The sequence below is a fragment of the Anabas testudineus genome, chromosome 24 (genome assembly GCF_900324465.2).
Source record: "Anabas testudineus chromosome 24, fAnaTes1.2, whole genome shotgun sequence".
NCBI lineage: Eukaryota > Metazoa > Chordata > Actinopteri > Anabantiformes > Anabantidae > Anabas > Anabas testudineus.
Genome location: NC_046632.1, coordinates 15,784,812 through 15,809,967, shown reverse-complemented (window position 1 = coordinate 15,809,967; position 25,156 = coordinate 15,784,812). Strand labels below are relative to the sequence as shown.

General features: G+C 38.6%; 3 protein-coding genes across 4 annotated transcripts; 2 read left to right on the top strand and 1 right to left on the bottom strand.

Annotated features, from left to right (window-relative positions):
- Positions 1-737: 737 nt before the first annotated feature.
- Positions 738-10,522, top strand: heca (hdc homolog, cell cycle regulator). Its single transcript, XM_026341900.1, has 5 exons — positions 738-1,862; positions 4,352-5,399; positions 6,743-6,909; positions 9,067-9,221; positions 10,004-10,522. Exons 1-5 carry the CDS (start codon positions 1,724-1,726, stop codon positions 10,166-10,168), a joined length of 1,674 nt encoding a protein of 557 aa, XP_026197685.1. The 5' UTR covers positions 738-1,723; the 3' UTR covers positions 10,169-10,522.
- Positions 10,523-10,897: 375 nt separating this feature from the next.
- Positions 10,898-13,817, bottom strand: mtif3 (mitochondrial translational initiation factor 3). 2 transcript variants are annotated; one of them, XM_026341901.1, is made up of 4 exons: positions 13,743-13,817; positions 12,559-13,021; positions 12,103-12,254; positions 10,898-11,157 (listed from the first exon to the last, which is right to left on the bottom strand). In XM_026341901.1, the coding sequence occupies exons 2-4, from the start codon at positions 13,013-13,015 to the stop codon at positions 10,939-10,941; spliced, it is 828 nt and encodes a 275-aa protein (XP_026197686.1). In that variant the 5' UTR covers positions 13,016-13,021; positions 13,743-13,817; the 3' UTR covers positions 10,898-10,938. The 2 variants fall into 2 exon arrangements, with proteins under 2 accessions (XP_026197686.1, XP_026197687.1); XM_026341902.1 differs by having other exon boundaries at positions 12,559-13,017; positions 13,743-13,806.
- Positions 13,818-16,173: 2,356 nt separating this feature from the next.
- LOC113149690 (adhesion G-protein coupled receptor G5-like) lies at positions 16,174-25,129 on the top strand. Its single transcript, XM_026341916.1, has 18 exons — positions 16,174-16,248; positions 16,343-16,443; positions 16,632-16,769; positions 17,734-17,778; positions 17,875-18,006; positions 18,193-18,225; positions 18,505-18,585; positions 18,794-18,947; positions 19,473-19,635; positions 19,987-20,121; positions 20,226-20,336; positions 20,459-20,495; positions 21,232-21,332; positions 21,544-21,665; positions 23,203-23,471; positions 23,588-23,681; positions 23,783-24,066; positions 24,882-25,129. Exons 2-18 carry the CDS (start codon positions 16,380-16,382, stop codon positions 25,037-25,039), a joined length of 2,121 nt encoding a protein of 706 aa, XP_026197701.1. The 5' UTR covers positions 16,174-16,248; positions 16,343-16,379; the 3' UTR covers positions 25,040-25,129.
- Positions 25,130-25,156: the final 27 nt, after the last annotated feature.

The following is a 25,156-nucleotide window of genomic DNA, read 5'->3' as shown; positions in this document are numbered from 1 at the left end:
TATTTTGTATTTTTTAAATTACCTTTAGTCATGTTTTAACAGTTTTGAACAGTAACTGATAAATTGTCACATTTATGAATGGAGTCTTGTTTACTTTTAAAATACTTTTGGTGGTATGGTATCATTCCATAAATACCATTTATAGTTTTATAGGTATTTTTTATTAATATTATGTTTATTAAAAAGCTCCACGTAACTATGAATTAATGTGAACATTAATTCACTGACATACATATAAACACACTAAGTTGATACACTTCACATACAGGACAGGGAGTAATCTGGCATTGACCCATTCAGGGTGTTAAAATATCTTCTGTCTCAACAGCTAAATGGGACAGTGATGCCTCCCCCACAGGTATGTCCCACTGATTACTTCTTATTTATCCACTCCCCTCTCTGCTGCTGCCTTTATGTACTGTGGGATTCTTGATGAGACTTCAGTAATGTGTCATAAAAATAGGAAATGTATTTCTTGTGAAGTGCAGGGGTGACATCAAATGTAAGCTGAATTAGAGGGTGACTGCTGTTGTTTTGTAAAATTACCTTTAGTCTTCTATTTTAACCTCTGGACCACCTGTAGAAGAGAAAGATTAGACTGGCTGATCCTCGAGCATTATTCACCGCAGTTGTTAATTGGAGATAAAAGCATGGATCACTTTCTCAAAGAGAAAGACAGATTTGACCTGGGCCAAAACTCTCAGTTGAAAGAAACTGGATTTGACAAGTGAGTTTATTTGTTCATCAAATTTCAGATCAGTGTCAAATAGCACACCCAGGTTCTTTGCATAATCCTAAAAATTATCAGAATGGAAAGTCCAACAGGACCGAAGAACAAAATCTCATCTTTCTTTTCGTTAAGATCAAGAAAGTTTATGGACACCCAGGCTTTGATATCATTCAGACAGGCAAATTGGGACTTTATAGTAGGAAATAGTAAAAACAAAAACCATATTTGTTACAAATGAATCTTGAAGGAATAATGCAGACAGAAAAGAGAATGGGACCGAGAATGGATCCTTGAGGGACCCCGCATGTGAGAGGAGTTGTGAGAGGAGTTGTGCAGAATGCGAATTCACCCAGGCCGAGAAAATCCTGTTAGTTAAATAATCACTAACTGATCATCAAAGCAGTTACTGACGAAAACATCACCAACTGTGACAGTCTAGCTCTTAAGAGTTTTGAACGAACAATAACGGATGAATAAGCCAAAATTAGGTTCTGGATTCACAGACGTTGCAACGTGTAGAGGCCAGTTATTGCTGGTTTACTGACAGTTACAGGACTATTAAACAACTCCTGCCCAATCCTTCACAGTGTTAACACAATGCCAGGGAAGTGTGAAAGCTGCAAAGTCCGAGCTTTCGCAAATGTGTTGAACGCCTCATAAATCGCAGACAGCCAATGGCGGGGGGCGGGGCCCTGTGACGTCAGGGGGTGGAAGAAAACAGCAGAGCAGGAATCAAAACAAGAAACGGACACGCCTTCGCTCTTAAAGGTTATAGGAGCTTATTCCTTAAAACTGCTGCTGTGCGAGCTGCACAAAAACTCTACCTGTCGCCCACGAAGAGGCCAAAAAAAAAAAAAACGTCCACACAGAGAGAAGTCCCTGCAGAAACACCAAGAGTCCGCTGCAGAAATGGAATCCACAGAAATGTCACACAGCGCTGATGGCAGTCGTTGATAGAGGTCGAAAATAACACCGACACACGATTGCTGTAAAATGCCCAACCAGAAGAACAACAAGGGAAAGAAAAGCAAACGCACTAACAGTAGCGGAGATGAGCAGGAAAATGGAGCCTGTGCGGCCGCAACAGGAGGCGCGGCCGCGGCGGCTGCACCCAGGAGCGAGCGCTCGAGTGGTAAGAGAGGAAACGGACACAGATGTAGTCAAGTTTGGTGATGCTGCCTTCCTGCCAGGGGAAGCTCTGTCTTGTCTGTGCGACTGTGACATACATGCACTGCGACGTTGCAAATGTTTCTATGCCCCACACACCTCATTTCTGCCTGCAGAGAGCACCGCGCCAAACTTCGATTACAATTTGGGGCATTCTCATCGCTCCGAGGTTGTCGCCTAAATTCAGGCTACATTAGTCGATCACGACTTAAGGCCTTGTATGAATGGAGTCATTTTATCGGTCGTCTGTGTGGATGTGAACCTGCAAGTAGCTTGTTCTGAAATGTAGTCAAATTTGGGGTTTGTGCAATTTCTTTGCAGTGATTTCTGAAGACCACCTTGGTTTGTTTTGGTTCAACAATATTATGGGAACAGCGGTCAAATAAGTTGAAATGTTATTAAAGCAGGTGTTGCTTGGTGTTTCAGATGTAAGCCGAATTAAACAACGACTGCTATTGTTTAATAAATGTTGGTAAATCGGGTTGTCACAGGTCTCTGTAGTACATAAGCAGCAGGACATGTCTAAATTGTTAAATTTGTCAATTTTAGTTTCGTCCCGAGCTCCTCTTGACAGCAACATAAGCATCAATGAAAAATACGAGTCCCTCTTATGAAATGCAGCCTCGGAGAGTGTTGATGACTTCTGTGAATGCCATCACACTCGTCTTGATGATCGATGGCTGTTGGAGCTGGTGTGCAGGCCTCAGCTGTTTTCCCTGACGCTAACCTTGTCCACAGTTTCTGGTCGTGGCCTCCGAGGGTAATTCTGACACCTCACCGCTGGCCTGCGCGCTCAAGTTCAACTTCATCCCATGCAGACTTAAAATAGCAACAAAAAAAGTTCCCATGTTTGGCCCTTTGCACTCTTACATGCAGTTTAAAACAGGTTTCTATTTATTTTTTTACATCAAGCAAATATCTAAGCCAACATTTAGAGTTTGTAAGAACCATCTGTAAACTAGTCTCCATCTTCAGGGATGCTTAATGTATTATTATAGGGCTGTAATAAGAGTCATAAAGCGCATCTCCCACTGCAGCATAGCAAGGTAGAAATTAAACACTACAAGTTATGTATTTAGTTATTCCACAATTAAAATAATTCTATTATTTAAATGTCATTTTCAGAGTTGTAAGTGCATTTTTGCATTACACCCTGTTGCATTTCATCACTTTGATCCTTTAAAATATTTTTTGCCACTATGAGAGAGAGAGAGCAAAGCTATGACAGTGCACCGGAAAAGGAAGGAGGAAGCTATTCCCCCCACACACACAACCACAGTGTATTATAATGAGCTGCTCCTTGTAGAGAGTGTGCGCCCACATTTGCTTGATTCACATCCAGACTTGACAATTGGCAGGGCCTGAATAGAGCTGCTCACAGGCTCGGGTGGCCTAGTTGAATTTCATAAATTGATGCAGACGAGGGAGCGAGGACGCTGAAATCAGCCTGTTAACATTTTCACCTCATGTGCTGTTGATGTGCTGGAGGATGAATCTGAAGTCCAATTAGCAAAAGATTCAGTTTGCAGCACATGTGAAAGCAGCAAAGTAGTAGTAGTAGTTTAGTAGTAGAGTTTTTACTTGAAATGAACTCAACAATGATGAATGCATCATCAGACAATTGACGAATTGTTTAAATAGGTTTAAATAATTTATAAAGCAAGAAACTTATCATGCTAAGATGCCAGATATTCACCGGTTCCGGCTCAAATGTCAAATCATATCTGTTCAATTTTAATATCTGTATGGTCTGACGTAATATCCGCAACTTTTTATGTTCTTTCTAAGATAAAATAAGCAAGTTGAAGTTGAATCTTTTCATTCTGATTTCATTCACTAGTGATCAGTGTGGTTCAGCATTACAGCACAGTGTTCATTGAATTAATCATTCAGGGCTTTTATAATAAAACTGACAGACATCCTCTGATCTCAGCTTCTTTTAACTTACTTTGTTTTACAAAAGTGTAAATAGAATTAGAACTGAAGCTAGTTTATAGCTGAAGACAGAAAAATGTAGTTTAGGAATCCAAACACCATCAAGTGTTTGACATTCCAGCGAGTTAAATGTGTTTTTTTCTATTTCACATTTAAAGACTTCTCACTGGGGCTCTGAGAAATAGTTAGTGAGTGGGTGTGAGAATTTATATATCAAACCAAATAGTAATTCTTTTAATTGAGAAAATAATAGATGAATTTAAAATGAAAATTATAACTAGCAGCAGCCTGAAATTAAACATCTTTGGGCTTTTGACTGTTACTTTAAGCAATTTGAAGAACCTGCTGGAGTTTTTCACAATTTTCCGACTTCATTTTTAGACTAAAAGACTGATTGACTAATCAAACAATGATCTACAAATAAAAAAAGAATGAAAATAATGAGCTGTGAGGGGAGACTGTGGTGAGAACACATCATAATGAGCTCTTCTCCTCCCCTTTCTGTCTTTAATCCTTCAGAGGTCCAGTGTGCGACGCCTCTCAGCTGCAGTTTGGGCCGGGCCATCGACCTGGAGAAGGACGACTACCAGCGGGTGCTCTGCAACAACGAGCTCTGTCCTTACGGCAACTGGATGCATCTGCAGTGTTTCTACGAGTGGGAGAGCTCCATCCTCATCCAGTTCAACTGCATTGGCCGTGCGCGGTCGTGGAATGAGAAGCAGTGTCGTCAGAACATGTGGACCAAGAAGGGCTATGATCTGGCCTTCAGGTTCTGCTCCTGCCGCTGCGGCCAGGGTCACTTAAAGAAGGACACCGACTGGTATCAGGTGAAACGCATGCAGGATGAGCGCAAGAAGAAGCCGTCTGAGAGGAGCATGGGGAGGGTTTTGGCAAGTGGGGGGGCTACGGGGGCTGGGGACGGGTTTTTTGATGAGCCCAAGAAAAGTAAAGCACCAGGAGGGGCGTGTGGAGGAGGTAAACTACCCCACAGAGCATCTAGTCAGGACTTACCTCGCAGACAATCAGTGGAGCGACACAACTCTGCAGAGAGAGGAGCAGCAGCTGCTACAGGAGGGGCTTTTCCTCTGGGGCCTGCTCAGAAGTCTCCCTGCGACTCCCCGGGACAGTCTCCTCCTGCAGGCTTCTCCTTCTCCCCCACTGCTGCTCTCACATCGGGACCTGGGGGAGCAGCTCTGCGAGGTTCCCGTCAGCTGGGAGAGTTCCTCAAAACCGCCGTCCACATGGACCCACAGAGGAAACACCTCCTGGTTGGGGGAGCTCTGGCCCGGGGCGGTGCCTGCTCAGTTGGAGCCTCTGGCAGCACAGTTGGTGGCCCTCACCTCGACCCCGGGTCTGTTCTTCCCCTGCCGCTATCCTTCGCCCTCCCGCTCCACCACCGGCTCGCCTCTGCCAGCGTGGGTGACGGCACCCATCCTCACCCAGTGCAGTTTCTGAGGAGGCTGGACCTCTCGGAGCTGCTCACCCACATCCCCCGACATAAGCTCAACACCTACCATGTCCGCATGGAGGACGATGCCCAGGCAGGCCAGGGGGAAGAACTGCGCAGGTATGTCTCCTGGGACAGTTCATACAGTATATTTAAAATACTTGTTGTGATATGAAACTGATTAAAATTCAGTTGTAGATTTTAGTCCAGATTTGTCAAATATCTGACACATACATACATGTGACCACTTAATTTGAATGTTAGTAAGAGATTATAGAATATATAAAAGCTAGCTTATAGTTGTAGGAACATAAGGTCTTTGATCGGATTCATAAACTAAATATTAGTAAGTAAAAAACACATCCAAGAAGTGACACTAAATGTTTTTTTAAACTTATTACTTCATTAAAAAGTCTATTTGTACAAGCAAATACAGAATAATATGAAATATTATTCTATTAATATGAGTTTATTTCCTGTAAAAAGGAAGTGGCAAACAAAAAAAGTCCTCAGCCTCAATTTAAAGGAAGTGAGAGTTGGAGCAGAGCTGCAGTTTTCTGGGAGTTGAAATGAGTCTGGACAGCTGACGGAGTTTAAAGGTCATTTAACAAACCTCTGCTGAGTTTGTTGTAGACAGATGTGTTGGATCATTATCCTTTTTATTCGCTGGATATTCATCATCAGTACTAGAAACCAGAACATTGTGAATGCTGGCTTTGACATTTTAAAAGGACAGTTAGTGATTAATGAGATTATTAAGATATAAAACGTATGACTCACGTCCACTTGATGGATCAAATGCTTTCTTTTCATACAGGAGCCTTTTAGCATCTTATTCATAATCCATTGTTGTTTGTACAACAGTTTCCAGTTGTGGTGTCACCACTGTTTTATCATTATTTCTAGCTAAAGCAAGCAGCTGTCTGAAAAACCCACTGTACACTGCCTGTTCAGCACTAAATGGCACACAAAAAACTAGCCACGTATTCCTATTGGCGATAGAGAAAATAAAAAACAGAGCAAAGTGGAAAGTGAAAAACTAAATGCAAATGTTGTAGCGTGTCTGGATGCATGGAAATAAGAAACATTTACAAAGACATTCAACATATGAACTCAAAATGTGATGTTTTGTCTAAATTCAATAATAAAAACAAGAAAGAAAAGAGTTTTTTTTACAACACTTTTCAACACAAGGCTGCACGGTGTCCCCTGAAAGCACACTTAGTTAAATCCTTTTAGAGGGGTTGTCCTTCATGCAGACATAATGCTCACCTCTGACGACCAGAGGAATCTGTGTCACTAAACTTACCTTACCTGACATGTGTTTGAATTGTTTTTAAAGCTGCTTCTTCTTATGTCATATGTTACACAACACAGTGCATCTCATAAAGGGCCAGAATCCTCCAGTGAGTGCTGATAATGAATGATGCAGTCTGAATTGGTGTGTCCACGTTGTTCTGCAGGTTCATCCTGTCAGCCCTCAGTGCGAGCCAGAGGAACGTGGTCAACTGTGCTCTGTGTCACCGGACGCTGCCTGTGTTCGAACAGTTTCCGTTGGTGGACGGGACTCTGTTCCTCAGCCCCTCACGGCACGACGAGATTGAGTACGATGTCCCCTGCCACCTGCAAGGTCAGACCTGGTTTCTCGAACATAGCGTGACACTATTTCATGTAGAGAATGCAGCTCAAAATAAAGCACATATGGTTCAGTTTAACAAAAACACACACAACACAATGCTATGAAACAGATCCACAGTTAACAAGGACTAAATAATACCATGAAAGAGGATGCAGAGCTTACTTATTGTAAAGATACAGCAGAGAGACTCTAGAGTGTAATGTAGTTATATTCCTGACCTCCCTGACGCCCACAGATATCAGATATTTTACGTCATAAGAGGATCCATCGCTTTCTCTGTCTGCAGGTTTTATTTTAAGAGAGTTAAACTGTGTCTATATACAGTACGAGGTGCAGCATGAGGCATTCAGGGACAGCACAGAGCATTAGAGTTTAGTGTTTTCATTAACACAGTTTAGTTTAGTTTAGTAAAACCCTGCATGAGAAAGTAAAAACTAAGAAAATCGAGGTATGAACTGAATCATGGATTTCGAGAAATGTTACACATGCTGAGAAATCGCTGTGCTGATGTTTGTGCAAACTGTCCCTGTGCCTCCACAACTTCTACTAATAATACTACTTCTGCTACTACATATAGGACATATGTGTACTGTAACTCTATAAGTGTCTATTATGGATTAAGATTGTGGAAGGCAGCAGCACTTTTGCATTTTGTACACTTCATTCATAGGTTCAACTTTGGAGTTATTGTTTGAGCTTTTGATTGTATCACACAGTCTTCCTCTCTGGATGGAGTTGTCATAAAATAAATAAAATCTCCATCTCCTGAAAAAGATTGTCTTATATAGTGATGTGTTTTGCTCTGAGAGAAAGTCCCGAAACTCGGAGAGTTCACCGCGCTGCAGCTTAGGAAAACACATGCAAAAACACTAAATACAAGCAAATGGAGGAAACGCTGGTTGGAAAATGAGCCGTTGCACAATTCAACTTGCAGATTACAAGTTTGAATAATGGTACATAATCTTGAATCTGAATGTTTAAGATAAAAAATGCATCACTGCATCTTTAATTGAGTGAATGAAACACCCATTCGTATTGTGTTCTTGCAGTGTTTCCGTGTTTGGTCGTGTTTTCTCACTCCTAAACGCTGTGCATGTGTTGTCACATTAGTAAAAATGTTTTCTTCATGTGCTTTTTGTTTTTTAAGCTGCAGCGTGTTGGGACTGTGCAACAAAGACACAGAAATCAAACTGTTATTTTTCCCACTTGTTACCTAAAACCTTCAAACTGTGGTAGATTTCAGTTCTGGAAATACAAGATACTGATGGTTAATTCATCGATACTGAGTCGACCGAGTCTAATGTATATAGACATGAAAGATTTTCAGCTGGCTTCCTCACAGTCCAGCACGAATGTGAATGTGAATGTGAATGAGGAGCGAGGCTGCATGAACTTTCTTTGATCTGCCGGCCGACAAGCTTTGATATGTGTCATCGATGCATCTGTTTCTCATGCTGAATATGAATGTTAAAAGATAAGTGGCTGAATAATTTTGCACAGTTTGTCAGTGTGGATGTTGTAATTCTATAATAACTTTTCAGTAGAGATATGCTCCATTAACTACAGCACAATCTTAACGTGCCGAGGTGCTGTCAGAGCCTCCTGTGACCCTCAGTCAGTCAACAGCACTGGCAGTAAGACGCCGCCCTCTGTGCAGCACATACCAACACAAAGTGATGCCTTTGAGTATCTACTGTGTGAGACACTGCAGGTTTCGATGATGCTCTAAGGATGTACTGGAGCGTGTACTGCCGTAAAACGATCCTCCACCACTTCCCTGTTGCTTGGCTGTGTTTTTAGGAAATGAAATCACATCAGTGGAAGAAATAAGACACCACCATGGTGATCAGCTATTGTGTCAGTTCAGTGATACGACGACTTCCATCACAGTGATAGTGAATTAAATATCTTTGAGTTTATGTCTGTTGTCTTGGAGAAACGAATTTAATCCCTACAACAATTAAGAAAACAGATTGGTCAGATTGACCAATAATGTTTAACGTAGTTGTTGTTGACGTCCTGCATGAGAGTGAACCAAAGGGAGAATCCGGAGTTTGTTATTTTATCGACTATTGTGATTTATTAACAGACTGTTCTGCTTTCATTTAGTAAATTTAATACCTAACCTTATGTATTTATCTCTTACAGGCAGGTTAATGCACCTTTATGCCATCTGTGTGGACTGTCTCGAAGGCGTCCACAAGATCGTCTGCATCAAGTGCAAGTCACGCTGGGACGGGAGCTGGCACCAATTAGGCACCATGTACACCTACGATATACTGGCTGCTTCACCATGTTGTCAGGTAGAAACACTGATTGCACTTTCTCAGAGCTCTTATCAATCTTGTTCCTAACAGCAAACTCCAAATAAAGACTGTTATTTATGTTGCAAAGGTAAAAGTACTGATGAGGCATTAATAATGTAGACTATATTAATGTGTAAGTCTAAACTTTAATTTTCCAGCTGGTCAAAGTGGAGTTAATTGTGATCATATTATGTTCAGGCTAAACAATATAAGTCTATAACTTATGCTCTACACAGCATAGAATTACAGTCTGGCTTAAATATGCACTGAGGATGTGCTGTAATTAAATAAGCCTCAAATTTGCCCTTGTATTACTTCATAAACTTTGACATCATCAAGTGTTTACGGCCACTTATATCCATGTTCTCTGTTAACGTGTTTCCAAATGACTGATGTTAAACTTTACTCTGTCCTATCTAAACTCTTTTCCTTTCTTAACCTATATTTTTACATAATAATGTGGTTATTAAACTGTCAGTAGTAATATTAATCAAACAAATGTCGCTGGACAAGTATAAAGAAAAAGAGCATGAAAATACTCGTGTAAAGTACAGTAGACGTACGACAACAGCTGTGGTTGGATGCTGACTTAGTTTCTTCACGACAGTCTGTTGTCTGTTGTAACCTCTCCAGTAGATCAAGACTGTGGGAAGCTGCTGACAGTTAAACCAACCTTTGAGATTAGATCATTACATAACAGACACTCAAAGATCAAGAACAAACATCAAACATTGCACATTAAGTGACCGCTGCCCCGTCTCCATCCTGTCTCTCCTCAGGCCCGTCTCAACTGTAAGCACTGCGGGAAGCCGGTGGTAGACGTTCGAGTTGGAATGCAGTATTTCTCCGAGTACAGCAACGTCCAGCAGTGCCCTCACTGCGGCAACCTGGACTATCACTTTGTTAAACCATTCTCCTCCTACAAAGTACTCGAGGCTTATTGACAAATGTTGTTCATGCATATTAGTTAAGCTGCTTTTGTTCCCATGTTTTTCTAACACAATCTAGGAAAGATTTTATTTTTTTGGGCCTTAAGGTGGTTTTATGTCTTCAAGTTCTCTCTACTTCAGTTTCTTTTGTATGTACAGGGAAAAATATGTCTGGTTAAAATAAATAAAAGTTCCAGGACAGTATCTCTGCTGTTACAGAAAGGTGTTGATAAAAGTGTGGAGCTGACATTTTAGTCAAGTGAACACATTTATCAGTGACAAATGAATGTAATCTGTATGCCAAACTTGCTTATTTTCATTTTTTACCAAAAACATAAAGATTAATCTTGAATAAAGCAGAGAAAGATACACACTGCTGTTGTGTACATATCTGAAATCTATCTTTTGCAGCCTCATCATCCTCACTGGCCGTCTTTAGGGGGGAATGATATGAAGGAATCACATATAAAAAACAATAAATTATAAAATTGGGTCATGTGAAGCAACATTAGTGACGTTGCATGTTTCCTTACTGTCAACAATTCCCGTGAAAAGATGCAGACATACAGTGCTCAGCTGATTTGAGGAATCAGTGATGCACAAATTAAGGTTTGGTACCTTTGTAACTCTGACGTCTTCTAACACCAGACTCTCAAACTCGTTCTTGTATCCACTTTACAAATCAAACATGCTTTTGTAAAATGCTTTCAAACAAGAAACAGACAGACTCTGCAGAAGCCTACACCAAGGTCAACTTTCTTTATCGTCGTTTTATTTCCATCACCTCACTGCTGTACAGACCCTGATGTTGTGTGTGTGTTGCTCTGAGCCGAGTTGTCAGACTGTGGCTCCGCCGTCTTATTCTTCCCCTTTTGTGAAAGCTCCTTTGCTGAAGGTGGTCTGAGAACGCACATGGCTGCTTTACCCTCACGTATGACTTTTGGCTTGGAAACAAATCCCACCATAACCTCCATCTGTTGCACCATTTGCTCCAGAGTTGTGTCCTATGGAAAGAAAAACACTTAATTAATTAAGACACACTATAAAAAATAACAGCTAATAGAGGCAGGCTGATTATTCTGAGGAATGCTGATGCTGAAGTTACAATGATGAAGTTATTACAGCATTGTGGTTGTATGACTATAGCAACCAGTGAAGTTGCAGTTTGCATGTATGTCTCTCCAGACTCATTCTAATTGGTTCATGCACAAGTCCAAGTGGACGTTTGTGCCAAATGTAATAAAATGACCACCAAAATCTAATCAGTTAGTCAGTTAGTCCAAGTGGACATTTGTAGCACAAGAAATTTAATTTCCCGAGATGTGTTCACAAGATTGGAAAGACAGATGGACGAAGGCCCTTGGTGGTGTGGAGGCATAATGTCACGCCAGGGAGGCTGACTCTCTTTTTAAAACTTGAACAGTGAAACAAGAACAGTGGAAAAATAATCTTACCAGTGCTCCCTGGTGGTCAAATACTGTAGAAAGTTCACTGATACTTTTGTGATAAGCTAAAATCAGCAGGATAGTTTGACCTGTATGTATCAATCAAAGCCTTACAGAATATTCTGACTGCTTCAGAATAATTGAATGAATAGAAAAAGAATAAAAAGAGAAAGTAGGAAGAGACATTTTTTGTCTGTGGTGTAAAAAACTATGAAAATGTTTGTTCAAAAGCACATCAAGATTTCACCTAAATATGAATATATCTTGAAGAAATGACTTCACTGTGTTGTCCTCTGTACTGAGCTCACCTTAAAACTTGAAGACGTTCATGTAGGAGCATTTAAAAACTATTCTGTGTAATAAGCAACTTCCAGAAGTGTGTTTAGTAGGATTATAATGTCCAGCATTTAGATGATGAGAATGTGTCGATGAGGAACAGAATACATCTTGTTTTGATCAGTCAGATGATAGATGATCGATAAAGATTCATTCAGTCAGCCTCACCAGGTCGACTCTAGGTTCTGCGCGTCCTGATCGCAGAGTGATCCTAACATGGTGCTTCTTCTCCAGCCAGCTCTCCACTTGTTTCAGCTTGGTGGTGAGATCGTGAGATGCGATGCCAGACGAAAAGGCCAATTCCTTCACCTGCACAGGAGCTGTACAAAGAAGACTCAGAGTCAATCTACACATACTTCGCTTACTGTAAGACACTCATGTTCCTGAGCACTTCATGGTATATTAGTAATGTTGATGGGCTAATTTTGTTTTCTTCCTGGCTCCTCATTAAAACCCTGCAAATGTTTGACATGGTGACTTTCAGTATGAGAAAACTGAACTGCATGTTTAAAATCACACTAGTGCACCTTTAACCGTCCAGTGCAGAGATCATCAGACACCAGGTCTGTGATGTAAAGTCTTAAACTGAGGTTTAATGTGGATCCCTGCTTCGACATCACATACCTGGTTTTGCCTTCTGTTTATCTCGTAATTTCAGCTGCTCTTCGTGGATTTGTTTTCCGCTCATCAGCTGGTAAACGGGAGGATCTTTGTCCTCATTGAGCAGCACCAGTTTCAGACCCTGCTCGTCCATAATTCTGATCACATTTGCACGGTGCATGGTGCCCAAGTCCTCCCCAGTCTCACTTATGACCTGTATCAGACGCTGTGGGATCTTACGGCCAACACTGCCGATTGTGGCCTGAGCTCGGGGATCCTTCTTTTTCTTCTTCGGTTCAGGAGTTTGTTCTGTGTCGTCCACTGATGTGGAGAATGGAGACCATCTCAAGGTGCCAGGAATGATGTTTGACCTTTTACTGCATTTGAGAAATCTTGATGCAGGTGTCCAACAACCTGGAGAACCGACACAGACAGCTCGAACTGTGTGGCTTAGCAGCCACCTCACACAACCTGCAGACATATCTAACTAAAAGAAGGGGATAAATGAGCTGCTAGATGTAACTGTGAAGTATTATATTACATAAAAAAGGTGTTATACACTTTTGCGATAACATGTGGACAATAAAGCTGACTAAGTTTGAATTAAAAACACTATACCGTAAAATAGATGTAAACTTAATCTGTACAACATTAGTAGCGTCTCTAAACTAACGTAATAATACATCAAAACTCCGTATACTCAGCACCACCGCTCTGCCAGCCTCCATTTAAAAATCATCAGATTTAAGGTTTATGACTTTTGCTGTCAATGTAAACACGACACAGTACAAACATTTTACAAAACCCAAATAACACACATTTACATCAAGGTTCCTCAGTAAAGTTATGCCGAACTGATGTGAAATACTTAATGGATCAGTATATAGTGCAGTAGATACATTGGCTTCCAGTGATAGTATAAAAGACCAAGTAAATCTGAAAGTATGAGTTTTTAAAAGGAAGTCTGGAAACGACAACTCAGTTGTGTAGTAGGCTGGAAAACTATATCATTTAAACTGATTAAGTCACACTACTGATGACAATTTGTTCAAGTTGTCCCACACGTACTAAGTTGCTCTGTATATACATAATATTAGGTTCCTTCACCAATGGAGGCACAAATATTCACAGTACAGATAAACACTAATGTCACCAGCACTAATAAAATATCCCCGTATCTGATTTATTTAGCTTTGATTGTTACTCACTGTGACTTAATGTCGTGTTTTCATGCTGTCAGCTGCAGGGTGACTGCTCCTGCACCGTCTTCCGTCAAACTCTTCTTCATTTAATTTGAATCAGAATAGATGGAACTAAACCACTGTGCTGCCCCCTGGAGGACAAATCAGGACATGACAGAAACCCTTTAAAGGGTCGGTTCACTCAAATAAAACCAATTATATACTATATATGTTTGCAGGTAGGTTTGTTTTTAATACTTCTTAGTTATTTGCCTCACTGTTACCATGGGATTTCAGCTCCACCTTAATGTAATGAAGGTGAGAGCAATTTCATAATTAATTAATTGGCTTAATTGGTCTGAAGCTTGGTTTGCTGCTCCCAGACAGTTTGTCTTATGACTTTGAGGCTCAGCTAAACTTTCTATTTATTCCTACTTTTGTTTTTATAACGTATTAGTGCAAATTGTAAAGATGAGGTACATATTATCGTAGGTACTCTATCCTTTAAAGTAACATCTTGCAAATTCATGCATCATTAATTTAGTATTTAACCGACTGATTGTGAAATGTTTGCTCACAGCTCTCACTTTCCTGTCTTTAGCTCCAAGTACTGTATTTAAGTTACTAAAATTAACAACTCTAAAGTGAACAAAATAAGATTTTATTTTATTTTATTAAAAATGGGCGTCAATGTGACCATTTGTGGATGTAAGACTAAACAATTGGCTAAAAGATGCTAATGCTATATAACACTAAGGCGAACAGTTTTTTGGAGTTACTCAAAAGTTGAACTTTATGCTAAGCTAAGCTAATTAGCTTCTGGCTGTAGCTATTGAATAAAGGCAGCAAATTTTGCATTTAATTTCAATCACTCTGTTAATTTAAATATAATTTACATTGAGAGAAATTTAATTTGTGAATAGTTCAAATGTGTTGCGCCGTTTTGAGTAGACTTCTAAAGAAAAGTACGTATTCAAATGTTTGAAACAAACACACACTGAGTAATGTAAAAAAATAAAAGAAGCAGCTTCTACAGGAACATTTCAATGGAAAGTATCATCCTGCTCATCCCATGATCATCAGTGCTAAAAATACAGCAAGATCTCATCAGCTGACATTATCAGATCTTACCAACACTTCTATCAACAGTAAAGAGTGTTGTGGAAAGTAGCTCTGTTGGAAAGACTGCAAATAACATCTTCGTCTATTTATATCTGAGTGATTTAAAAGTTGCAGAACAACTCAGCTGCTACTCAGTTAGGCTTTTACCATTTTTAGCACAGCTAAACTAAAATCAGCTAAAATTAAAATATGCATTCTGACTTTTGGTCTGCGTAGTTGAGTGTTGGTGACGCACTAATGCAAATTTGAACCTTTTATTTTCTTGATCGTCTGATAAACACATGTGCTGTTGTCAAAACACAGTGTTACGTGTCCAGAATTGGGATCTGAGTCTATAGTCAGCGGTGTATATGTACACTGCAAGTTTTTACCTAAAAATACACCACTACAAGTACCCTTTAATTTATCTGCTCAATTAAAAGCACTAGAGTGCAATCACTAAAATTCAAAGTATAAACTGAAAAGTACTCCAATGAGAAAAGTTTAAACAATGTTGAATTTGATGCTGTTAATATGATAAATGTAGAAGTCGAGTTCAGATTTTTTTGATCAGTTCCTATAAATAAAAATGATAAAACAGCAGTGGAGCTGATTTTAATTACTTTATACAGTGGAAGCAGGTTCATTCCTAAATACAAGAAGCCACCAGTTTTTAAAATACAGTAAAATACAGTAAATTACAAAACTGTACTAATAAAAGCCTTTTAGTAAAAAGGCCCATTCCTGAAACTTACTTTGTTTGTTTGTTTTTTTATTCCATCTTGCTTTTTAAAAACGATTCACACTGTTCAGCCACACCATGGTTGTTGATGGTTTTTAAATTGTCCACATCAACTAAAGCACAGAGACCAGTCATCAAACTAAAGCCCATAAAGTGAAAAATAACAATTTGACATCAAAAAGTTCAATCAATAATGTTTACAAAGATCCTTTGTTAGAATTTGCGCTGACATATTTTAATCTAAAAGGAAGTTTTCTCCAAGTGGTGCCTCATGAGGAAATAGTTTAGACTAATAAAACAGTAAATACACACACATAACATCACAAAGATAAAAACTAAAGTGTATACTTTGTCCCAATTTACTGCAATCCCAGACTTCACAGGCTTGTTGAGGATGTTTTTGTAGGTTTGTTTTTAGCATTTTATTCTGATTATCAACTATGTTGTTTATGCGTACACTTACATCACCACTGGATGTTCATCCAAGCATGGTGCTATTATGATTATTTTGCATGGGGCAGTCTCTTTAGGAATAATTTGTTCTGCCATTTTCAGGAAGTTTGAATTTGCAAGACAAAATTTTGGCCGCAAGCAGCTATGCAAAGTCCATTTCACATCATATTCACGTGTCCAAAAGGTTCAGTTTTGTGTTGCAGTTCAGTGCTATGACCATACCTCAACCGGAGAAAGGTACGAACTGAAATGCTCAATATGCTAAATACGGTATGGTTTTTTTTGTAATTATTCCTTACATTGAAACACTTTGGTTGTTTATCTGCTGTAGCTGTGATTAAACTTCTTGACCGTGCCATCTGAAAAACATGACACAAAAAATCTACAGGACTTGGTTTTTTCTGGTGGGATTTCTGTGGAATGTTTCTTCTGGTAAGTACAAATGATTTTTGTGTTAATGCCTGATAGTATTTCTCCGTTCATTGTGTCTATTATTCTCTTAATAATAATGAAATTAAATGTATTGTACATGAAACGACAGAACTGAATATGTTTTAAGATCTGCTGTGGTTCTTATAACGTGTGAAGATGCACTGTTTTCAATGGGACTTGTCTTTTAGGTCTAAATGACGACAGATTGCCAAACCTCCCAGAAAATACAATTGATAAACTCAGTAACTGTTTGACTTATAATAAGAGTATTGTGGTTGCTGACCGCTTCTATGATGTCATCACTAAGCCCAACCATACGAGTTATGGTGAGTCAAAACTTTAGTACACTTTTGAATTGCTCATTAATCACAAGCTACATGAACTCATCAGTTTATCTCTTCTTATCCACTGTGGGCTGTAAAGTCCTAGTAAATGTTTTTGTGGTATGAAAACACACGCTGACAAACACCATGTCTTGTATTATCAAGGTGGTATCTGTTACTGGTAACTGAAATGTTATGGGAAAGAGGACAGGACTAACAATTTGCTGGGCATGGGTCTGTGTAGTCCTGTAGCTGCAAAGAGTGCAGCTCTTTGCAGCTATACAGAAAAGTTCAAAAATCAAAGCTTGTGTTTAAGGAAAGAAAAAAAGACAAAATGTAGTGTTTCTATCGAAATTAAAACTCTTTTTAGCCTCATTTATTCTAAATACCTTCACAGTGAAAGATTTTAACATTGTGTATTTATTAAAACATACAAATGTTAACATATATAACATAACATATTTTTTATTATTGTAGAAAAACATTAGAAGGAACACCTATAGTTTTAAGAACGTTTCTGCACTGTACTGTACACTGTAATTGCAGTACATGTATTGGAATAATGTGGACTACATCATTTAAAAGGTACTTTAAAGAAAAGTAAAAAAGTAATTTATTTGATAACATTTTTTTAAAGCATACCCTTAGCCCTGCAGTAGACTGGTACATTTTACTTTACCTGTCTCTCTACATACTGAGACAGGCTCCAACTCCCAATGAGCCTGACTTTAAAAAGTGATTAATGTGTATTTTGTCCTGTATGTGTCAATGTAGTAATAAAAAAAAATGCCTTAAACTGCTCAGGCCTGTTTGCTGCAACGCAAAACAAATGTCTTAAAAGAATTTATTATACTTGAATGTCTTAATATTTGCATTAGACAAAGCTAAGAGCAACATTTAGACTGATTCAACATCTGTGTAAAAGGTCTTTGTAAAACTGACCCCTGCTGTCTTTACTTCCCTACAGACAATTTCTGCACAGTATTTGTGCAGAGAAATTCAACTGTAAACGGTGAGTACGGTCTAATTGTTACACTGAAAAACTCACAGATTTTTTTAAACCTTTCAAAATAAAAAATGTAACTGTGTCTCTGTTTTAAATCAACAGATAGCTCGAATTATCCGTGGCCTCAACTGGATGAAAAAAATAACTTGTACATCTCAAAATATATAATTAATCGGAACGCTAGTATGTGTGTCGTAAATGGGACAAAATGCAGGACAATACCTGACTACAAAGGTGATACTTCATTATATACAGTATATTATTATTCTATTATTTGTGAGCATTGAATTCTACTCATAGGCTGGCAGCAGAATGATTCAGGAGGCAGGAGGGTGACTGGGCAAGCTGTAAAGAACTGTGATTAAATTATACAAATGTAAAGAATTATGTTTTCAATATCTTTTTTTTTTTTTAATCCAGATCTAGATTATTACTCTAACTTCAATTACTCAGGTAAGCTTGTATCCTTTAGTGTGTGGTGAGAATATAAAACTAGAACTTTAAACTTAGAATAGAAGTCTTTTGAAGTTATTAAGATAATAGTCATACTATGTTTCACTAGTTCATTAATTTAATAAACTCTAATGAGGGATGTTAAAAGACAAATAATCATCAATTATTTTAAAACTGTATGAAGTAGTGGGCTCATAAAGCGGTTTCATCCTGCTAAGTCTCTCTCGGCTTCTATTACTGCACACAGATTTTTAATCCTGAAACTGTTTCTGTTAATAGGTTCATGCTATTATACATGCTTGTATACAGGGACAGTATGTAAAAGTGCCAGTTATGATGAAACCTACTGCAACCAAACAGGTGAGTCCCCTTTAGATAAGTTTCTTTTTGCTAATAGTAATGAAGGAATGAACTATAATGAACATTTTACTGTACATATTGTATTTAACTCATAAAGGCAGATTTTTAATAGATAACATAAGATACCAAAAGATATCGATGACCATACGAATTCTTTATTTATACAGTTTTAAATGTTGAGATTAAATCACATGTTCCTTTCTTACAGGTGCAAATATAACCAACAAGTACATCATCAACTTAATAAACCAAACCAAAAACTGTATCAGCTGTGATAATCCAGTGAAAACTCCTCAGACGACAATTAAGCTGAATGAAACTGTGGTCACTACTGGAGGAAAAGTCAGCGCAGCTAGTGCGGTGTAAGAAATACTGGACAAATTACTTAAATCAATATTTATTTGGGGAAAATGCTGTGGTTATTGCTTGCTGAGAGTTAGGAAGAAACTAATATTTTTAGAGCAGCTTAGTTAAGCATGTAGAAACCGGAAGCCTGGCTCTGTTGAAAGTTAAAAAATCTACATGCACTCATTACGGACATTTCCACGTACGTAAGTTACTGCTGACACAAACATTTTACTGTTGCTAAGAAGAAATAATAGGAAGAGGAGTTTCATTAGCAGTTAAAGAACAACTTTATGTTGCTTTGCTGTGTTGCAGAAAAACCCTGGCACAACTACACCTGCAAAACCCTTTTCACTTTTTCCTTATTGTTTTACAATGGGACATACTCCTATTTGCATTATTGCAAATATGAGTATCAGTTAAACACTCCCTTCATACAGAGATAAAAGCAGATGAAAATGTATTTATTTCAAAATTGTTGACTACAGACGTTTATACTGTGCTGATATTTATATAACTATATGTCTTTTATCTGTCAACAGTAAAATAATGAGCAGCATGGCGAATATTGCCTCAACCATGAGTGGGTCTTCAGCTACATTGAATGTAGGAGAAGGAATCACAGGTGTCTTAGTGGTGCAAAAAGACCCTGTGAACATAGAGGAGATCTCCCTTGCTTATGGGTCTCCACAAGGCAGCATAAATGTGGGTGCATTTGACTTTATTTGTTATATTTTCAGCAAAAAGACAGTAATGTTTAATGTTTAGGTTATTGTGGGTCAAAGTACATTCCTGATAATTGTGAAAGTAAGTCTTTTGCTTGATTAAGGAGGATGTTTTTTCTGAATATTCCTTTAAAACTGAGTGGAATATATGTGGTGCAAAACTAGTTTTCATGGCTTTAGGGAGTCAGCTGATAACTCAGGGACAAATATGTAATGGATGGGTGTGGGTTTAAAGAAAACAGGAAAACTTTACAGCTGATTTTCAAACTTTCCTTGCATGTTGACACAATACTCCAGTGATAAACTGTATGTGCTGTTGTCTTTCCTGCAGATTATAAGCAGTCAAGGAAATCTGGACACGTTCTCAAGATCTGTTTCTGTGTCTAAAGAAGCTTTTAATAAAGCTGTCAATTTAAACGTTACAAATCCATTTGCAGCTCTCATGCGATTCAATAATATGACTGGGGTAAGAAAAACCTTCACACTAAATAACGCTCTAACACTCTAAATTATTATTAAAGTGTGATCATGGTTCGTGTTTTAAACTTTCTAGTTCTTCCACTTTTTCAGGATACTTTGAACAGCACTATTTTAGGTAATGAGGTTTTAGCTGTTGAAATGGGAGCCAGCATCACCAATCTCAGTGACCCAATAAGCATCACTTTTCGGAACATGAAATATGTGAGTTTTAAAAACAAAAAGTGCACGATCAGTTCCAGGATTATTTGTTTTTGCATGTTTTTGTGTGGTTGTTTACCATTCAACACCATGTTTTTAGTGCTTTTCTGTCATTTTGTCCACAGGATGGAATTCCATCCTGTCACTCGTGGAATGGTGAAGGTATTTTCCCAATTTTTAATTTGCATTTCCCCTTGACCTTTCTATTACATATTTGTTTGCAATTAAAGTGGTAATTTATTTTCAGTAAATAATCCTTGTAGAATATAGTGCACTGTGTTGCATTGCAGAATGTAGTCATGTGCTCTGCATAAGTGTTACACCCTGTCTAGGGACAGCAGAGGCATAGCAGCCACAGAGGCCATTCCCATTGGCTCCAAGTATCAAGCAGAACACTCAAGCTCTGATGTGGCTGGTGGAGAGGAGGATAAAAGGAAGAAATGTTCTCTCCATCTGCCTCTCTGTTTTCAATTCCATTCAAATCACAACCTAAATCATCTCAAGGCACTTTACAGTGTGAAGTTTAAGAGGGAAAAACTCCCTTTAGAGAAAGAAACCTCCAGCTGAACCAGGCTCACGGTGGGCGGCTATCTGCCTCGATCGGTTGGGGTGGGTGGAAAGAGGACAGAGACAAGAACAGCAGGCAACAAAAAACAACAATAAGCAGCAAGAACATTGGGCAGTCGGTAGGACCAATAACTGGACTAGTAGAAAAGTACAGAGAGAGGTAGACAGAGACAGAGAGGAGGAAACACAAAGTTAATGACATGAAATATAAAAATAAATAACATAAATAGCATTTATTCCACATCTTAGTGTTGGCCAGCCGTGCACAAGTGCGTCTATCAGCCCTCCAGTTTCAGCTCTGAGTTGTTTACATGCTGTTTTTGTCTCACAGGTAGCCAACCAAATTGGACTAGTGATGGATGTGAGACAAACACAAGTGGGAGCATCATTACATGCCAATGTTCACATTTGACATTTTTTGCTATCTTAATGGTGAGTTTCACCTACTTAATATTAATTATTAATGTTCTAATTTATTTGTAATAAGTAGTATAGTAATTTCCTCTATAAACCAAGTGGTAGAACTGTTTTAAATTCCTTCTGTATGCCTGTCTTACCAGTTTGCACTCTGTAGCTGCCTCATTGTTAATGTTTTATGCTTTCCGACTGTGTGCTCACAGTGTTTTTGTTTGTCTCTGTGCAGGCTCCACCAAATACAACCATCTCTAGTACTGACCTGAACAATCTCACTATCATCACCCAAGTTGGCTGCGGCTTATCCATGCTCTTCCTCAGCATAGTCCTCTTCATGCACTTCCTTATGAGGTAATTTATCATGTTATACCACACATGACGAAGAAAACACAGAAACTGATCAGAATGAATAATAATACATTTATTTATACAGCACTTTTTAAAACATACAGTATGTTACAAAGTGCTTAGAATTGATGTTTCTAGTACTTGATTTTTTCTTTTGACCATGTTGTGTAGGTTTTTTTCTAAGTTAAAGTCAGAAAATGTACATTTTAATGAAGGTATAATGCCTATCAAGGCAGACACCCTCTTTACATTTAAGACTAGACTTACAACTTTCCTTTTTAATAAAGCTTATAGTTAGAGATGGATCAGGTGACTCTGAACCATCTCTTAGTTCTGCTGCTTTAGATTAGTCTGCTGGTTGGACCTCTGCTGATACACTGAGCTCCTCTCTTACTGTTTATGCCACTTTGCATTAACTTTATGTCTTCTGTCCTTTGTAGTTGTCTTTTTCTTCTCCCTGTACCTTCCCCGGCCTCTAAGATTATGTTTCCTGTGTGCAGTAAATGTCTCTACCATCCTGCCCAGTGTTTTCTCTGTTGCTTCTTATTGCCTGCTATTCTTTTCTCTCTCCACTTTTTTCACTCACCCCAGCCGGTTGAGGCAGATGGCCGACCACCCTGGGCCTGGTTCAGCCGGAGGTTTCTTCAGTTAAAAGGAGTTTTTTATCTCCACTGTCACCTAGTGTTGCTTGAGTGGGATTTGTTGTGTTCTTCTCCTAATTATGTAAGACCTTTTACATGAATGTATAAGTGTAAGGTCTAAGTGCAGAATGTAAATCTCTCTTTCTCTACATTGTTAAAATACCCAAATTATCAGGAAGAGTACTGAGGTCATGGAGAGAAATGTGGGCTCATGATGATTTGCCTACTATATTTTCTTATGACGTTGTCATACAGTACATACAGTACTGCGATCATTCCTGTACCAGACAGAATGAGAGGGAAAGCTTGCACATGTCATATTTCATAAAGCCAGAGTGAGCAAATATAGACAGATTAAGGCAACTGGAAAAAACAGACTCACAGTTATCACCATTAAACGCTGTGTAACACCATACAGTAAACATATTGGATTAATTCCTGCGTTGTTCTACACTGGTTAATGTGGTGGGGGTTCATGTAAATAAGTCAGAACACTGTGTTAGTTTGTTGAATAGTAGCTTCTCTGTTGGAGGACTGTGGAAAAGCCTCATGCAAATTTAACGTTGAATATGTGACTTTGTGTACCTTGTATGGTCAGCGGTTAATATCCCCACTGAGCTTACTTCTGCAAACAAACACTGTTTAAAGGCTAAATATGCAAATACATTCCTATGCATTAAATATTCACCCACTGGCCATTTTATTAGGTACACCTGTACAATCTTATGACATCTTTACATGAATGCGTGTATTGAGAGAGTTATGTGATAATCTTGAACATTTGATGAGGTTGTAACATTAGATGCTAGATGTGAAAAGATGTTTCTCTACTAGAAATGAAAATGTTGTGAGCACACAAAATAAATTGTAATAGCTTCTCTGGATATCTCTCCACACAGGAAGTCCAAGGCCAGTGTAACCACAACGATCCTGATCCACCTTGTGTTGGCCATGTTCCTGCTCAACTTCACTTTCCTGATCAACAACTTTGTGGCAAGTGTGAAGAACCCTCTGGCTTGTAAGATTATGGGGGCTTTAATGCACTACTTCATGTTGGCCACTTTCACATGGTTTGCTGCGCACGCCTTCCACCTTTGCCTTCAACTGTACACGGGTGGCAAGATCGTAATCCATCGTTACATACTCAAACTCTCCATCAGCACCTGGAGTGAGTCTAAAAACACTGTGAAACCTTTCTCCTTGCTGTTTATTCTGATAACGAACGTGATGTTTGCAGTGAAATGGTTTATTGATAATTGTTCATTTACTTTTTTCCATTTCCAGTTATACCTAGCATAGTTGGGATTGTCCTGTTGATTATAGGAAAATATGGTGAACAAGTTATATCCACTGATAAAGCTTCAAACAATATGGCCATGTGAGTTGGAAAACTATTTAGAATTTTCTGTGGATGATATACAGAATCATACCAGAGAGCTGTGTTAGATTTCCGTTACTGATATATTCTTCTATTCCAAGGTGCTGGATAACAGACGTTAACGTCCACTACATTGTCAACATAGGCTACTACGCGTTGGTCTTCCTCTTTACCTTCACTACCTTCATCATCATAGTGTCCTGGCTCATTTGTATCAAAAGAAACAAAGGTGGCACTGTACAAGTTAACAGAAAAAGCAGAAGTATTGTCACCATCCTGGGACTGTGCTGCATGCTGGGTGTCACGTGGGGCTTTGCCTTCTTTGCCTATGGGGTCCTCCAGATCCCAGCCTACTACATTTTCACAGTCCTCAATTCTTTTCAAGGTGATCAACCTTAACATTTCTGAATAATAATCATTCCATGTACTGTTTCATTACAATTTATATAATTTAACACTATTTCTACTCACCACTCATATAAGAAGGAATTTTAAAAACTATAATGTGAAACTGTTTGTGTAATAGTGAATTATGAGCTGGATCGGCAGCTCTTTACAGCAAGCAGCTGTGTTCAGCTGAATGTAAAAGCTTAAACAAAGTCATAGTACGCTATCTACTCATCACCAAATCTATAGCACAACAGTGCACAAGGGAATACAAGTGGAGGGAGTTTTGTTTTTTAAAAAAACTACTACTACTAATTTGCAAAAATATTTTCCTCTTTAAATGGATGTTTTTGTGATTTAGGTGCAGTGCCCCCTTTAAAAAGAGCTCTTTAATACAATATAGAGAACACTGAAATAGCCCTTTCTTAATCATACTGAACAAAGCATGATAGAAAACTGGAATAGAAGATGTGGCCTTGAATTAAGCTTTACAGTACTTCCCTGCAGAATAAGCATGTAAAATGCATGGATTAACCAATGATTTGTACCAATATTTGCTCAAATTGAGTTTTCCTAGCTATTATCACTGTAGCTGGTTGAAATACGGAGTAATTTTTTTGCAATGACTAACTTGCTGATTCACCCATTACCTGCTTTGAAATATGAAAGGCAAACTGAGCAGCATATTCAAATGAAAGCAAATGATGAAAGGGTCTCAAAATATAAACCTATTTATGAGCAGTGAGTGTGAAGTAGGCATAAACTGCAAAGCCTGAATCTATTCATCAGTCACCATGTCTCTGTCCTTGGCAGGTTTCTTTCTGTTCATCTACTACTACAACACCAGACACACGGCACCAACAAACGCTGACACAAGTGGTAACAGAAACAGCACCAGCAGCACCAGCACTTATCAAACCACTCTAGACATGTTGACGAACCCCTACGTAACCTATGAAAAGAAAACATAAATGGTTCTTTGAAGTTAAGACTGCAAGCAAGTACAAAGAATTCACTGTGTTGATAACATTATTGTATAGTGCTGCAATAACAGGCACCTTTCCTGATTTTTCCTAATTGCTTTATAA